At 34.1% G+C, this 16,021-nt stretch overlaps 3 protein-coding genes across 3 annotated transcripts; 1 reads left to right on the top strand and 2 right to left on the bottom strand.

The window, feature by feature from the left end:
- Nucleotides 1-229: 229 nt before the first annotated feature.
- LOC110620397 (transcription factor E2FA) lies at nt 230-6,295 on the bottom strand. The gene is made up of 14 exons (XM_021764118.2): nt 5,893-6,295; nt 4,770-4,962; nt 4,510-4,563; nt 4,306-4,391; nt 4,144-4,232; nt 3,965-4,019; nt 2,584-2,636; nt 2,448-2,498; nt 2,300-2,348; nt 2,137-2,202; nt 1,930-2,006; nt 1,513-1,738; nt 931-997; nt 230-826 (listed from the first exon to the last, which is right to left on the bottom strand). Exons 1-14 carry the CDS (start codon nt 6,106-6,108, stop codon nt 714-716), a joined length of 1,395 nt encoding a protein of 464 aa, XP_021619810.1. The 5' UTR covers nt 6,109-6,295; the 3' UTR covers nt 230-713.
- Nucleotides 6,296-10,619: 4,324 nt separating this feature from the next.
- LOC110620865 (transcription termination factor MTEF1, chloroplastic) lies at nt 10,620-11,853 on the bottom strand. Its single transcript, XM_021764800.2, has one exon. The coding sequence runs from the start codon at nt 11,746-11,748 to the stop codon at nt 10,708-10,710; it is 1,041 nt and encodes a 346-aa protein (XP_021620492.1). The 5' UTR covers nt 11,749-11,853; the 3' UTR covers nt 10,620-10,707.
- A 128-nt stretch (nt 11,854-11,981) lies between these two features.
- On the top strand, nt 11,982-15,229 carry LOC110620864 (2-Cys peroxiredoxin BAS1, chloroplastic). The gene is made up of 7 exons (XM_021764799.2): nt 11,982-12,322; nt 12,450-12,524; nt 12,964-13,045; nt 13,139-13,218; nt 14,062-14,187; nt 14,560-14,673; nt 14,831-15,229. Exons 1-7 carry the CDS (start codon nt 12,110-12,112, stop codon nt 14,945-14,947), a joined length of 807 nt encoding a protein of 268 aa, XP_021620491.1. The 5' UTR covers nt 11,982-12,109; the 3' UTR covers nt 14,948-15,229.
- Nucleotides 15,230-16,021: the final 792 nt, after the last annotated feature.

Here is a 16,021-nt window from a genome sequence, read left to right on the forward strand (position 1 = left end):
ATATCACGCTGTATCATTTTGACATAAAATTAAAATACATACTATAAGGAGAACCACAAATTCAAAGTGAAAAACCAATAAAATCATAAAGTATTTTTTTTATATTTTCCTATTTAACTTAACTTTGAAGGCAAGTGATTAGCTAAGTTCCAATCAATTATCAAATTTTAATTGAAAATCCATGGATGAAATGCAATAAAAGTTGAAATCAAATCAGCCAAAGGGAAAATTAAAAAAAGGCATAATCCTATAGCCAAGATGTATGCAATGTTTACAATTGAAGTCCAATGTGTTATTAAAAGTTACAATTGAATTCAATCAATTCATAGGGGGGATATTGCTACCGACCTTCTTGAGAGCTACCGACCTTCTTGAGAACCATTCTTACAGCAGATGAGCTTTGTAAATTCAACTGTGTATTGTGTCTATTATCACTCACTATCCAATCCACCAAAGATCATCCCACCGTTTTACTATTCATTTTCTCATCCTTTTTAAGTTATTTGCAGGTGACCTCTAAGGTCAAAAAGAACATAAATCTACTGTAGACGAGTAGCTCTCAGCTTACCATTTGTCAAATTCTTCCCCGTGCTTCTCCGGTTTCTGCTTCACATGCAACTCATTGGCATGCCAAGCAGTGAATAATGGCAGTGAAAAGTGCTGATTTTTGGAGACATGAGTTTCTCCATTCAGCTCAATAGCCAAATCAATATTTATCTCCGAGCAGAATTTCCACCAGATGGTACTTCGCCGATCCCTGATGGTGGAGTTTGTGCCCTTGGAGTGTGAACATCAGGGATTTCAAAATCACTCCATTCGACATTCGCTAAAATATTAGTCAAGGATTTGATCATTTAACTTTTCAATATAAATACAAAAGGGTCGGTTGATTGGAATAGTAATGAGGGTAAATTTTTTGTAGCAGGATACAGTCTGTTCTCCAGATATCTGTAATGCTAACATCAGCATCTGAAAGAAGCCAATAATCTGCATCATTCTGCAAAAACAACTAATTTAACATTTGGAACGAATTCACATATCTTAATAGGATAAGTCCATAACCTATCAATTTAAACCGTTGGAGTCTATTAACTGTTTCAAAAATGTTCAACAGGGACATGGACAATTACACCTGTATCCATTTTTTTTCACACAACCTACACAAGACAATTTGGATTTGGAACATATAAATAGACAAGTTTCGCATGCAATAGTAGAATGTAAAACAACTAAAATGGTATGACAGTCATGTTGAAAGAATTTCACAAAACAGAAGATTTTAATCAGCTTGTTTGAAATCATGCAATCATGTTTACTTCTAATAAATATTATCTGATTTGGATCACTTCATCCATACATTCACAAAACTTGATGCATGCAACCGGAGGTTCATATAAAAGCCATTTTACACTCACCATTTTCTATGGATCAATTATGGCATATCTCTTCTATGAAAAGGAAAAGGTTAGTAACTTAATATTAAGAAAAAACAATCAGTAGAATTACACTTACATCAACATCGGAGGGAACAATCTTCAGCATGCCACCAGTCAGCTCTTGTGAAGCATCAAGATCAACGAAAGAATTAACTTGTTGCACCTGAGGTTCATCTCTCTTTTGGATTCTCTGTTCATTGATCATCACTTTTCCTGGGATTTCATTAGATCCAGAACTAGAAACATGTGGGATACTGGTAGATGGCTCACCATTCATCTCCTCAAAATTCTCCTCAAATTGACTGTAAGAACAGGACAGAAATGTTAAGAAGGGTAGAAAAGAAAATTAAAGAATATCATAACATACAGGTCTCAAGATTTCCATCATATGATTCACACAAAATGGTAATTCACTATCATTTAAGAGGAAAGAGAGATAAATACACATAAGTCAAAAGTGGATTTTTCAGGTCCATGTAGAAGGGTATCACACCTTACAAGATACACATCAATAGGACCCATTGTGCTTCTAAGAATTATCCTGTATCTCCTCTGTGGATATTCAACAGCCTAGACAACAAAAGCTAGTAAGCACATGCATCAAGAACATGAAATACAAAGCATAGAAAATAGTCAAAACCCATTTTTTCCTTCTTTTTGCATGTGTGTGTGTGTGTGTGTGTGTGTCCCATTAACTCACCTCAGCAGGATCAGGGACTTCCAGTGTAGTTCCATGGGGAGCTTTAATTGCTATGAGGGTTTCATTCTGGCAAATATTGAGAAGTTCAGTAAAAAATAACCAAAAAAAAAAAAAAGACAGTATCACAATTGTATTTTAAAACAAATAGACAGAATAAACTGACCTGGAAACAAGGTATGCTCTTAATGTCTTCTTCAGTTACAAAAAGCCATCTGTAATTGTTGGCAAATGAATAAATTAGTAATTTTTAGCACATAAATACCAGTTGAATTAATTTAAGGGATAAAGGGTCTAGGTGAAGAATATGTTACTTTTGATTGTTCTCTTCTTCGCTCAATTCTCTCAATCTTTCTTGCATTTCTCTGCAAAAGTTAATGAGAATCAGCACCATCCAATGGATGGAAGATTGCAACATGGAGTGCTCTAATAATGTAATAACCATGAAACCTTATTTGATCATCGAGTCTGTGCTCTTCCATGGAAAGTTTTTCAATTTCCACCTGCAGGAAAAAATTAAAAGATAAAAACCTGTCCATCTGGAAAGGCCATTACACAATGTTCATGTCATCATTTGCATGGAATCATGGACAACAGATTAGGGTATATTCCAGAATTAAACTATATTCTCTCCACAATCTGAAGACAAAATATGGTGATGCAGAAATATAAAGCCCATGATATAAGGCAGCGTTTGTTAAGGCGACCAAAGGCACCGGGCAAGGTGAGGCGGCCCCTTGCAAGGAATGGGTCTTTCTATTTTTTATTTTTCAAGTTATAAATGTGTTTTTAAGAGAAGGAAAAGGAAAAAACAACCCTAGTCTTTATTCTAGCAGCTGTCCAGCAAAAGACAGCAACTCTTCACAGCCTATCTCTCCTCTTCAACTTCAATCAAGCTTATCTCATAACATTGACATGTCTCCCCTCCTCTCTCCTTCTTCTCTCTTTTGTTTCTTCTAATCTCTTGCCTCCCTCTTTCTTTTCTTCTTGTCTCTTCCCTTCCTCTTCCTCTCTACACAGCCTGCAATCTGAATTTTTTTTTTCTAACAGCAGCAGCTTCTCTCTCTCCTCTTCATTTCAAGACTTCAACTCTCCTTTCATAAAATGAATGTTCTCTCCTCTCCTTCTCTCTTTTTCTTCTCTTCTCTTCTCTTCTCTCTCTCTCTACAATGCTGTCAAGTTCAAGCAGTAATAACTTCTGTTTTTTGGTTCTAACAGCCGCCTCTCTCTCTCTCTCCTCTTCAACTTCAAGCTGACTCAGGTAAGTTGTTGCAGCAATTATTTGATGTTTAAGTTTGTTTTTAAATTTCTGCAATTATTGATGTTTAACTTTCTGTTTATTTTTCAACATACTGATGTTTATAAATTTGTAATTTTAGTAGATATATGTGAAAGTTCTAGCTTATCTCTTATTTCTTTACAAGTTTAGAACTCTTGACAATGAGTAGTTTTTATTCAACAATTTTATTGTTATTTACATTGTTTGTTGCTTATGCTTCTTATGTTTTACAATTGTCAGTTTTATTTTTTATGTAGCTGGAATTACAGGTACACACTACTTTTCCATTTCTCTTATTATTAGTGCAAATAGTTTTTTTTTCTTGAGTATGCTTTTTTCCTTAAAAAACTAGCTTAGGTTTGATATATTTATGTTAGAAGACTATTTATTTTTGTGTGTGTGTGTATATATATATAAATTTGTCTCTAGTGCCTCTTCAAAAGGGCCCTTGCCTCGCTCCTTGCCTCTTGCCTTAACAAGAATGATATATGGAGAGGAAAAGAAAGCCAATCTGGTCCGCATAACAATTAAGCATCACCCACTTCCATGTACCTGCAATAAAGAGGCATCACCCTCTGCCTCTCCTGGCCTTGAAGCATCAACACCCCTGATCAATCATTCAATCGATCTTTACATTAGTTATTTTTACTGAAAATGTCTAATGGAATCAAATGCAAACAGCAAGAAGATATTATTATGAATGTTTGAGATGCTTATTGCTAGAAATTTACTTCCAACGTATCCTGTTCTTGAGCTTCTTTTCAATGAGACCAATTCCTTCCAAGACATTTGTTATGTCATATATCCGTCTCTTTTGCACCTGTTTCATTGAGATGCACTTAATAGGTATACAAATATTCAATGATGGAAGCATCTTTCAGAAATATGCTCACCTCCAAAGTCTCTGCAGCCTTGTTTAGGTCAAGAATACCATCTTCAGCACGCTTAATTAGATTGACAAATTTCTTCGTCAAAAGACCTGACATAATAACACATTTACTCTATAAGCATAGATAAGAGTTACAGCTATATTAGGTGACCAGATTAATTAGATTAAAATATATAATCTAAAATATCGATAATATTTCCATGATCACCTAGGGAACTGTCATAACGGCAGCTACCAGCTGGTGTAAGAGGAGAGGGAGAATCTGCAAGTTCACATAAATTTAAATCGTTAGGTTTCTTCTTTGCTGGTGAACTCAGCAGAGTAAAGAGCCTACAGCATGTGAACACATTGTTAAATGGTTGAAGAAACTTAGTTTTAATGGTTCAACACCTTATAACTAAAACCTAAGCTCTCTTGAGGATCATGTAAAAGGTTTTAGGACATGTAAAGGTAAATAAAATTTCTCACCAATGTTTGACGCTGGGGTGTGAGGCCCTGATCTAGTGCCCTTTGACGCCTTCGATCTGTTGTATGTCCTTCCCCCTTTTGCAGACACAGGTGTTTGGAAGGAACTATTAGATACATCCCCAAATCCAGAATTGCTAGCCCATTCACTAGAGTCACCTCCATTTTCATCAGAGCCATTCTTTCTTTTTAACATCTAAGAAACGCCAAAATCAGGAAAAGTACAAATAAACATGATACTACTTAAATAGATGAGCAAACACCAGAAGAGACATGTTCCAGTTTGTGAGTATGATAATGGAACATATTCCAATTCTAATTAACAGAAAGACAGACAATTGAATGACGAAGAATAAACTGTAAGCTCCACCACAAATGTTTTCTAAGCAGCTGAAATCACAGAAAAAGAAGAGTCCATGTATGACAATCAGGAATTCATCCATGTAGGTGGAACTACGAAGATGATGGACACTTAAGCTTTTCCCCATTGCTTAAACATTGTTGTGTGATCATATTTTGGAAATCAAAACAACTAATGCAGCAATCTGAAATGAAAACACGGAAGACATACAAGCTCTTCCCAGTTGAATACAAAGAAAATCTACTACATTTCGATCAAAAGGCCTTTGCACTTAACAAAGCACACAGCATGGATAAAATACCTACACGAGAAATTTGAGAATCTAAACCAAATAATGGGAAAAATTTTCATAGGTAGCAAGGAATATTTGCACTAATTGATATCCTTTAAGAAACCGGTGAGTTGAGATGCAATCCTTACTTCAGGGTCGCTAGAAATTCACTTACACGAAACAGAAATTTAATCAGCGGTCTGTAGACCTGAGCTACGTCTCATAAGAATCAAATTCTCACAGACGATCCGAGGTTGATATAAGACACAAGATTCTCTCAAATAAAAGCCACCAAATACAATTTTAAAAAATACGAAATGTAGATGTTCATCTCAACGCTTTCTAACCCAAATTCTAACGACAGAATTCTCAGAAACCAAACAGCATTCAAAACGATTTGACTCACATCTCCAACTCAAATTACCCATATCAAATGTACACAAAATTACTTCCTTAAAACACATTAACCAAGGCACATATTAAACGGCACTCACAGGAGACCTCACGACAATACCCTCAGCTTCCCTATCAGTGGCGGCTCTATTAGTAGTAGGGGACGTGAACTGGTGATAATCATCGGGAGGGACAAACGGAGGCTTCATCGTGGCAAATGCAAGGTGCCGTCTTAGTGGGGGTAGGATCGGACCCGGCGGAGGTGTGGCCGCCGCCGCAGTCGGCGGACGGGTGGAGGCTCGAGAACTACCGGACATGGTTAGTGAGCCCAAAATAATCGGTCACACAGATATAATAGGGAAATGGAGATCTGTAGAAGATGGTAGAGTGGGGTTTAGGACGGGAGTGGAGGGTTTTTGAGCGAAAGTGGGGCTTCAGAGATGAGAAGCAGAAAACGAGGGAAAGAGGGAATTTTTAGTTTGTGATAGATGTGGAGGGAAGAGTAATAGTACTAAATAAATTTATGATAAATTCATAATTTTACTTATTTATTTTTATTTTGTACTTTTTGCCCTGAAACTTTTTATAATTGAATATTTACCCTCTCAATAGCTTAACATATTAATTTTCATCCCTACCGGACCGCCAATTAACTTTTTCTTATATTCTGAAAATTCCTAAAAAGAATCAGAAATTATGCAATTCATCTTATATAACACGACATTCACCCACATTAGTATTCACTAGTCCCTATAAGACTTCAAATTTTTTTTTTTTTATTTCGTTGCACTCTTATTTTGTTAATAACTATTTCGTTTTAAAATATTATTTATTAATAAATTATTTTTTTTCTCAATTTTGATTCATTCCCATTAGTAATTCTAAAATATTAAAAAATTATTCTGTTTCCATTATTAATTGCTTATAAATTTAGTTTGTTTCGTGTTTTTAGTTGCTTATTGATTTGATTGGATTTTATAATTTTGAAAATGATCGATTGTAATATTTGAAGTTGATGAATTGATTTTCCTTTTTAAATAAAATTGTTATTGCATGTGAATAAAGCTGCTAACTTATGTGGTTATAGTGTTGCTAAGGATTAAGCAGATCAATCAATTTGGCAGAGATAACATATGACCTGTAAAAATTAATTGTAATATTTATAAGTTTGATAATTTTTGTTTGTATTTGTAATTAACATTAATATTATGACTAATTTTGCATAATATTAAATGAGTTAATGAAATTAATTATCTCTTTTGGGTAGAGAGAAATTTTCTCTATTCTTTAATTCTTTGAGATTTAGTATTTTGATTTTTTTTCTGTATTCAGTTAGGTTGGAATAGAATAGGCCTTCTCTCTTTTAACCAGACCGTGAATTTCTCTTTCACTGTTAAGTTGAATTATAGATATATTTTTTATTTTTGTTTTAATTTTAATTTTAATTTCTTTTAATCTTACATCAGTCAGTCGAGAATTTTTATATATTAAAGAGTTTTTTATTAATTATTTTTATTACAATCTCTATACAATTTGATATTCACGTACTTAAACCAATATGAAATTGAAAAGGTAAGGAACTCTATCACCCTTCTTTATCTTTGAAGAGATTTCAGAATTTTTTTACATCTCTTCCCTTTGATTGCTTAGTTTATTTTGTGCAGCCTTTTTCTTCCTATCTTGCTTTGGTTGTTTTTTTTATATTTTATTTTGATGATTAGGGTAGGATTTGCACATGCATAGAAAGGAATAAGGAGATTAAAGGGAAGAAGAAGTGACACTGTGTGGAAGAGAAATCCAGGTAGCTGTTGTGTATCGGATCCAGCTCTAGGGTTACGTTCCTTATTATATGGATTGTCGTTTTTTTTTTTTTTTTAAATTTAGACTTTGAAATAGTAGTTTTATACTTTGACTTCTAAATTCCATGTATGCCTTTGGGGTCTTTGTACATGCACCCTTTATCTAAACAAATTTCTATCTTTAAAAAAGGAAAAGACAATGGAATAAATATGCCTTAATAAATTTTGTTTGCGTAACAATAATCGAAAAAAAAAAAGAATTCGTATAAATTGTAAAATAATATAAGTTGTATATAAATCATAAATGATAATAGTCTAAATTAACTCATAGTTAGAGCGAGTAGTATTCGGTTCAAATTAAAAAAATTAATCGAATCAAATTAATTTAAAATTTTAATTTGATTTTTTATTTATTTCAGTTTGATTTAATTTTTAATTTTAAAAATTTTAATTATTTTAATTCGATTGGATTTTGATAAAAAAATTAAAAAGTTGAATTGAATTAATTAGTAATAATGGTATATTATTTTCAATAATATAAAGAGATTAAATCATATTAAAATTAAAATATTTTACTTAAATTTTAAAAAATAAAAAATAAAAAATTTATTAAAAATTTAAATCGATTAAATTAAACAATCGAACTGAATTAAATCGATTTAATTTGATTCAATTTAAAAAATATGACAGTTAAAAGCGACTTCAATGATTACTTTTTTCTAAACAAAATAACGATTATTTAGCCACGTAAACTAATAATATTTTACAAAAATTGTATATTTTATTTTAAAATTTTTAAAATAAAATATTTTTTTTTGTAATCAATAAAAAAATAATAATAATAACTTTAATATATAAACATAATATTTTAAAAAAATTAAAAATTAAAAATTATATTATTTGTATTATAAATTTTTAATGTAATTAATTTAATATAAATTTTATTATATTAATTTTCATAAAAAATATATTTACATATTTTAGATATCAATTTTGGCTAGTTTAATATATTTTCCATAAAATATTTACTCTGTTATAAAAATAATTTAATTTTATAACAAAGTAAAATTACTCTATTGTAAACCAAATAAGCATAGAAATTCTATTGTTTTTTAGTAATATCACATTTTCATCATAGATCTCAACTCATAGTACAACAAGGTAACACATCAAATTCTCACATCTCTCTTTCCTTTCCTTGTATTTTTCAACTCAATTTCAAACTTTAGTTCAAAATCTTTCATTTTCTCTCCATTTGTTTTCTCACCAAGCTTCCCAAATGTATATCTTATACTTCCTATGCTTATCATCAACATACATAAAATATTTTAAATAACAAAGGCACTAACATTGCTTTGTCATAAACAAACATAAAACCTTTTAAATATGACTTTTCTTGGCTTATTTTAAATGTTATTTATTTACAAAATAAGTAAATGCCTGAATTTGATTTTTTTATTTTTTATTTTTAGCTCAATAGTATAATCATGAAGCTCAACATACTCAACCTTATAGTCTTTCATATGCTCTACTCAATACTTTAAGCATAACAAATCAAATCTTCCTCTTCATCTTTAGATCATTAGTCTCCTTTGCTTCTCTCAATTCTTTGTCTATATCACTATCTTCAGGTTTTCCAAAAGCAACATCATTATCATTTCCATCTACCAGTTCCTCCTTATCATTATCATCCTATTGCTCAACACCCTAGCACTTACCCCTTGTGAATCATTTTCATTGCTGCTACTTTTCCCAAATACTATGGGAACATGAACATTTACAAAAGGTGATGGATCAATAAATGAACATGAACAGAACTCAAGCAGGCTAGCTGGAAGTCTTCAACATTGCAATAGTTCTTATCTTTAGAAAACTTGAAAGTAGAAAATTCATATCAATGATTCACCTCTCACTTCAGAGCTTATTATCTTAGAAATTTTTAAAAATCACAATAACCAAGTCTTCTCTCAAGCATGAACTCAAGTGTTTTTGAAAAACTCTAAAATCTTCACTTTCAACTTATCAATTCGGTGGATTCAGAATGTTTTCTCTTTAGAACCTTTAAATATCTTAAAGAATATTTCCTTCTTAGTGGTTTCAAAGTTAGATGAAACTGCACACCCTTCTCTCCTTTTCCCCTCCACCCCTCTTTACCAGTGTTTAGGATGACATATTTGTACCTGTTTAAGGTATGGCGTTAAGGACCAGCGAAGCTTCCTTCACATTTTGTCATGTCAAGAGTATGTGAGTCTCCAGAACCCCCATCTACTGTGGGTTGCGCTCGGTTCAAGTCCCCTCTCATATTAGGAGAATAGAACAAAAATCCAATCAAGACTACTTGAGTCATCACTAAGAAGGAACTCTTAATTGGGCATCTCAATGTTCATTCAGGTCAGAGAAGTATGATACATGGAAGCATCTTGGAGGTTAGCTTTATTTTGGACCACAGAACCAAAGATGAAAATCAACACAAACTAACAACTAAACTAGAAAACTTAATAATGAAAGGTTCATAATATTGTCCACCTGACCTATTTCTTTATCAATTTTCCCTATTTTATATTCCCATCTCTTTCCAACAAACACAAGACCAGTGGGACAACTGTATCAACATGACTATGCACTTCAGTTGAGTAATTTCAGTCTCACAGATATTATACCATAATTATTCAATGGCAACTCACAAGTTTAGCAGCAATAGCAAATTATGCAGGTAGATTTAAACTGTCCTCCCCAAGTTCAAACAAAAGCACAAAATTAACCCAACAATACTTGGCCTGCAGTAGAACAAATGCAACTAATAAATACCCTGCTTTGTGAATTTGAATTTTTTGTCATCTATTAAATGCAGCTTCTTCGCCCTCTTTTTCACAGAAAGGATGTTACCAAAACCCCAACTTTGCCCTTCTGGTTACGATGAGTTATCTTGCTAAATGCTACTGCTCCAAAGCTCAACCTCCTATATGCTATGAATCTTAGTGGGCGTAGAACTTGGATAGAAGACTTCAAACAATCAGAAAACACAAAGATGAATAGAAAGCAATAACATTTTAAACAACAATTTACAGGCGGACAGAGCACACCAATTCAAAGATACATGAAAAATATAAAAACTTTTCACTCTGTATTAGAATCAATATGACAACTTATACATGACAAAGGAGACGAGCTCAATGGCATTGAAGAATTACAACAGACATCCAATCTACCTCGAAATTGCTCCTCGTTGGTCTTTAACAAAGCACGTAGAGGGAAATACATACTTTTCTCTACACAGGATTGGTGCCTCGGCTTAATCCTATTCTCTAAACTAAATGAAAAGTACTGTGGAAACTCTTTGAGCTCCTTCAAATCTCTTCCCATTTCCACCACGAAATAATTCAATTTGGGCTCAATATTGTCTTTTATACTGTAATTAAAGAGTGGGGGAAACCTCCTAAACATGGATATGGCGTCTTTGTAGAGGAAACCCATATTCTCAAAGTATTGAATTCTCGGTAATAGTTTGTCTTCCACGCTACAGGAGAGCAGATAGGTGTGCTTGTTTACCTCTTCTATGCCAATGCTTTGGAGGAAGTACAGTGTGGGACGCAGCCGCTGCTTGACGCTGGAGACTAGCAATCTGGGCCGTCGATTGATGACTCGCTTAATATCGGAGCCGTTGACACGGGCTTCCCGGAGAAGGAAGGTGAAGACGGGAACGATGGTGGATGCATTGGAGGCAAGGATTTCTGGGCACATAGAAACAATCCGGCGGAACTCCAGGGAGTTGAAGTTCATGGATGTAAATAAATCAACTATGGATTTTATGTCGGCGAGGGAAGCAGAGAGAATGACCGGACGATGATGGTCGACAAGGGAGAATATGTCGATTCCTATGGAATCAAGGTAAAGCATTTTCTCTTGAAAATCGGCTTTTGGTGGCGGAGGCGTAGGAGGGTTATTAACAGGTTCAGATACAGAGGGGAGTTCAGTAGTTTTGGGAGGCTTGGGAGGGGTAGAAATGGTGTTTGTTTTGGATGAAAGGGAGGGAAAATGAAGGGTTCTTGAGCAAGAAAGTGAAGGAAAATCATGGTGAGAAGAGGGGAAATTGTGGAGCTTGAAAGGGTAAGGAAATGAGGATTTGTGGTTGGAAAAGAACTGAACTTTCTCTTGCATTGTTGCTGCAAGAGCTACATGGTGGGGTTTGAGAGAGAGGGAAGAAGAAGAAAGTATAAAGGGAACAAAGAAAATTGTGATCCCTGTGCTGGGAAAGGATAAGGCTCCAAAGTTATGATTTGAAGATGATGAGCTGATGCTATCTGAAATCTGAAACTGGAAATGGCTAAGCCTTGTTTGGATGGGCTGGGCTTGGCTGCCCAGTTGTTTTCCTATAAAACCCAATCCCACCAAATCTGCCAAACACAGTCTCAGTCTCTGGATATCATCTTCCTTCTTCACCTACCATTTCTCCGCCTAGAGAGAGGGTTACTGCTTACTGGTGCTCTCCGCTTTGTCTCTTTCGTCAAGAGAAGAAGAAATGGCTTGCTCCGCCACGTCAACCACTGGTCTCATCTCCTCAATAGCCGCCACTACCAAATCCATGGCTTCTCCTATCTCAAAACCTTCTCAAACCCTAACTTTACCCACTTCCTTCTTGGGTCAACGTAAGCCCCTTCAATCTCGCGCCCCTCGATCCATCTCATTGAATCGTGGTTCTCATTCGAGGAAAAGCTTCGTTGCCAAGGCCAGTGTAAGTCATGTTTTTCAGATTAATTGATTGATTCGACGACCATTATGCTTAATGATAATTTCATTTAGCAATGGGACTCTGTAATGGCGTTTCGCCTCTGTGCTTTTTGTTCTGTATCGTCGTGTAGGGTGACCTTCCACTTGTTGGAAATACAGCACCAGATTTCGAGGCAGAGGCTGTTTTTGATCAAGAGTTCATTAAGGTATGTTTAACGTACCAATGTCGCCATTAGTTGTTGCTACAATTGTCAACCTTTTTTCTGGTGTTAAGAAATATGACAATTTGTTCGGATAGAATGTTTTGAATGTGAAGAAATCTGGGCTTTAAATGCTTAATCAAATGCTGCTTTAAATATCAAAATTTTCATAGTTAATCATAGGGAAATTGCCTCTCGGGGCTCATAGGGTGTTGTAGGAGCTGACAGTACTTGCAAAAGGCTGAATAATGGGACTGTGTGAACTCTGCACTCATGGCTGGGTGATGTGTTTTGAGTATTTTATAAGTTATCAGCTGAGGGGTCTATAATTTTCCAAGCTAAACTGAATTTTTCATGAGAAGGTGGATTATGTTCTTTTTCCTTGTGGTTGTCATACTATGTTGTGTATTTTATTCTGTTTTTGATTGGTCTGCTGTTGCTTCAGGTTAAACTATCAGAATATATTGGGAAGAAATATGTGATTCTCTTTTTCTATCCATTGGACTTCACATTTGTTTGCCCAACAGGTTTGTTTGATGCTAAACTAAATATGAAGTAGAACTTTTGCTGACAGAAAATCCTAATCATTATTCTCCGATCTTGTGCTCTCTTGTGTGCAGAGATCACTGCTTTCAGTGATCGCTATGGAGAGTTTGAGAAGCTAAACACTGAAATATTGGGTGTTTCAATTGACAGTGTGGTAAGTTTCTTCATAATGCAATGACTTTGCACTTGATTTCATCTTTCAGTGATATTGTTTTATGTATTTTTAATTTAATATTACTTAATGCATTGCTGTTTGTTTGTATGTGCTTGTACAAACTTTCTCATTGAGAATATGGTTTAGCAAATCTCCTAGATGCCTGTATTTTTCCTTTCTTATTAAGAATATGGCCCTAATAATCTCATTTAGAATATGGATTCAAGACTGGTCGGAGATCTGTGTTTTCACACTTGTTGATTTGTATAGTAGAATTTATACAGGCATTGCAGCGAGAAAAGACGATTGTTTATTGTTCTTATTTCTCTCTTTCTTCCATCTTTCACCTTTGCTCTAGTACCTTGTTCATTTTTTTCAGCTATCTACTTGATGTCAGATAAAGTTTAGGGGTTTTAAGATTTATCTTCATTTTGAAAATATGTTCTGGTCAACTGTTTCTTCTATTTTCTTTTTTTTTTAAAAAAAAAAAGAAGTCTTTTTTATGAAATGATCAACTAAGTGAATGTTGAGATTGAGAACTAAAGACAATTTGATCGAAAAAGAAGCTAGGAAAAAGGTACATGTCATGAAAATTCACCATGTTATTTTTGTAATTACTTCATAGGTCGTATGTAAAAGTTTTGCTGTACATTAATTTTGTGACCAGAAGTTAGTTGTGAGGTTCTGTTATTGATAGACATTGCTGAAAAAGCTGCTGACTGAGGCTTTTGACCGTCTTTAGCAATGTGTACTGGATCTGCAAACAATTGTAAATGAATGTACATTTTTTTATTTCACTGCAATTATAGAATTGCTCGTTGATCTTGATTCTCTTATGTGCAGTTCTCCCACCTTGCATGGGTTCAAACAGATAGAAAGTCAGGCGGTCTAGGAGATCTGAAGTATCCCTTAATATCTGATGTCACTAAATCCATTTCAAAATCTTATGATGTGCTAATCCCTGATCAGGTATGGCATATCATATGCTTTTTATTTTTTATTTTTGGGTCAAATCTTCATCCAAAAAGAGCATAATGGTTCTGTTTCTTTTTCTTCTCCCAACTCTCTCTCTCTCTCTCTCTCTCTCTCTCTCTCTAAGTTATTTTGACAAACCTGTGAGTGCACCTACACAGGAACTGTTATTATTTATTAAGACAAGCAACAGATTACTCATTCATTTTGTGCTGCGCTTGTGCATATGTACTTATTAACATACTGATTCTATGATAATATGTTGGGATCAGTAAACTCTCATGTACATACTGTTGTCACCAAACTTTTCCGTGGTGCTTAGATATCGAGTTTCATCTTTTATCTTGAAACATTTGGCTTTGATGTCAGGGAATTGCTTTGAGGGGACTTTTCATTATTGACAAGGAAGGAGTAATCCAGCACTCCACCATTAACAATCTTGCTATTGGGCGAAGTGTTGATGAGACATTGAGAACACTCCAGGTGATTATGGTTCATGATGCACAAAAGTTGGATATAAAATACAAGGATTTTTTATTTATTAATATCAACTTTATTGAAGGACCGTACAAATGCTCGTTAGTACATGTTTGTTATTATATACTCAGTTAATGTTCTTAACATTTGTGTATTGCATCAGGCATTGCAATATGTGCAAGAAAATCCGGATGAAGTTTGCCCAGCAGGGTGGAAGCCTGGAGAGAAGTCCATGAAGCCTGACCCCAAGCTGAGCAAGGAGTACTTTGCAGCAATATAAGGGGGATTAGTGTTGACATCTCAAATTGCATATCCATAGGGAAATGTAAACATTTTTGTTGTTTTTTCATGTAATGTATCGTTGGCTTCGTGAGTTTTAGGAGCAGTTTCTGCCTTTCTGGAATAAGGGCATTGAGAAAGAACTTTGTTATTTTTGTGAAAGGATTGATGAAGCAAACAAAATGGCTTCTCTCTCTTGATTCCTTGTTTTATATGTGTGTGTGAATGATTTGTTTTGTAATGTTATAAACAAATAAGCAACGCCTTGGAAATTTGAATAGAAGGGCAAATGTATGGTGATTTCTTGTGAGAAGGTGGTGGAAGTACTGTTGGTGAAGAATCAAATTTCATCACTAAGATTCTAGCCCAACAAGGCTAGCACCTAGAACGTATTTTGTCATGCCCCTGTCCCTACTGATCCATCTCGTCATTGGATGGACTCTAATCAATCGGGTCTCTGTAAATAACAAATTTCATAAACATTCTATATTATTATTTGTTTGTAGGATGTTTTTTCTATTGACTTGCAAATTCCTTATGAAATCAAAAATTACGGACGGCCTCACTGTAAAATTACTGGGCCTCTGCTTTATAAAATCCACCCATTGATGCTAGTTCTCTTTTTTAAAAAAAATTGCTTTGTGATGTTGTAAACAAACACCTTAACAAAGGTTTTGATGGGGCACTCACCGAGTTCAGCCTTGAAAAAAAATGCAAGGTTTTTAATCAAAATTTCATTTTGATCCTCCAACATTTTCATATATATATATATATATATATATTTACCTCAACTTTAAAAATTTTTCTTAGAAGTCCAACTTGAAATTTAACTTTTCCCCCAAAGCTATTATATTTTTCATTTTATAATATATATATAGAGGTGAGTTAGATGGGATCGCTAAAAAAAGCATTTCCTGGACATTATCTATGGTTAGGGATTGAGTCTCCCTAACTCCTTTTCTCAGTGGTTGCTCTTGAAAAAAGCCTGAAAAATATTGTAAGTATTGTAAAAAAAAAAAAAAAAAAAAAGAGTTAGATGGAGTCTAAGCTTGACCCGTTAATAATATATGTGAAT

Source organism: Manihot esculenta, chromosome 8 (genome assembly GCF_001659605.2).
Source record: "Manihot esculenta cultivar AM560-2 chromosome 8, M.esculenta_v8, whole genome shotgun sequence".
Taxonomy (NCBI): Eukaryota; Viridiplantae; Streptophyta; class Magnoliopsida; order Malpighiales; family Euphorbiaceae; genus Manihot; species Manihot esculenta.

What these genes read in the sequence shown, in the direction of transcription:
- LOC110620397 (XM_021764118.2), bottom strand. Translation starts at nt 6,108, where the DNA reads ATGTCCGGTAGTTCTCGAGCCTCCACCCGTCCGCCGACTGCGGCGGCG. An exon ending in CACCCCAGCGTCAAACATTG is followed by an intron (nt 4,564 to 4,769) that starts GTGAGAAATTTT and finishes GTGAACTTGCAG; the next exon opens with ATTCTCCCTCTCCTCTTACA. An exon ending in AGACTCGATGATCAAATAAG is followed by an intron (nt 2,499 to 2,583) that starts GTTTCATGGTTA and finishes TAACTTTTGCAG; the next exon opens with AGAAATGCAAGAAAGATTGA.
- LOC110620865 (XM_021764800.2), bottom strand. Translation starts at nt 11,748, where the DNA reads ATGCAAGAGAAAGTTCAGTTCTTTTCCAACCACAAATCCTCATTTCCT.
- LOC110620864 (XM_021764799.2), top strand. Translation starts at nt 12,110, where the DNA reads ATGGCTTGCTCCGCCACGTCAACCACTGGTCTCATCTCCTCAATAGCC. An exon ending in TTGATCAAGAGTTCATTAAG is followed by an intron (nt 12,525 to 12,963) that starts GTATGTTTAACG and finishes CTGTTGCTTCAG; the next exon opens with GTTAAACTATCAGAATATAT. An exon ending in ATGTGCTAATCCCTGATCAG is followed by an intron (nt 14,188 to 14,559) that starts GTATGGCATATC and finishes CTTTGATGTCAG; the next exon opens with GGAATTGCTTTGAGGGGACT.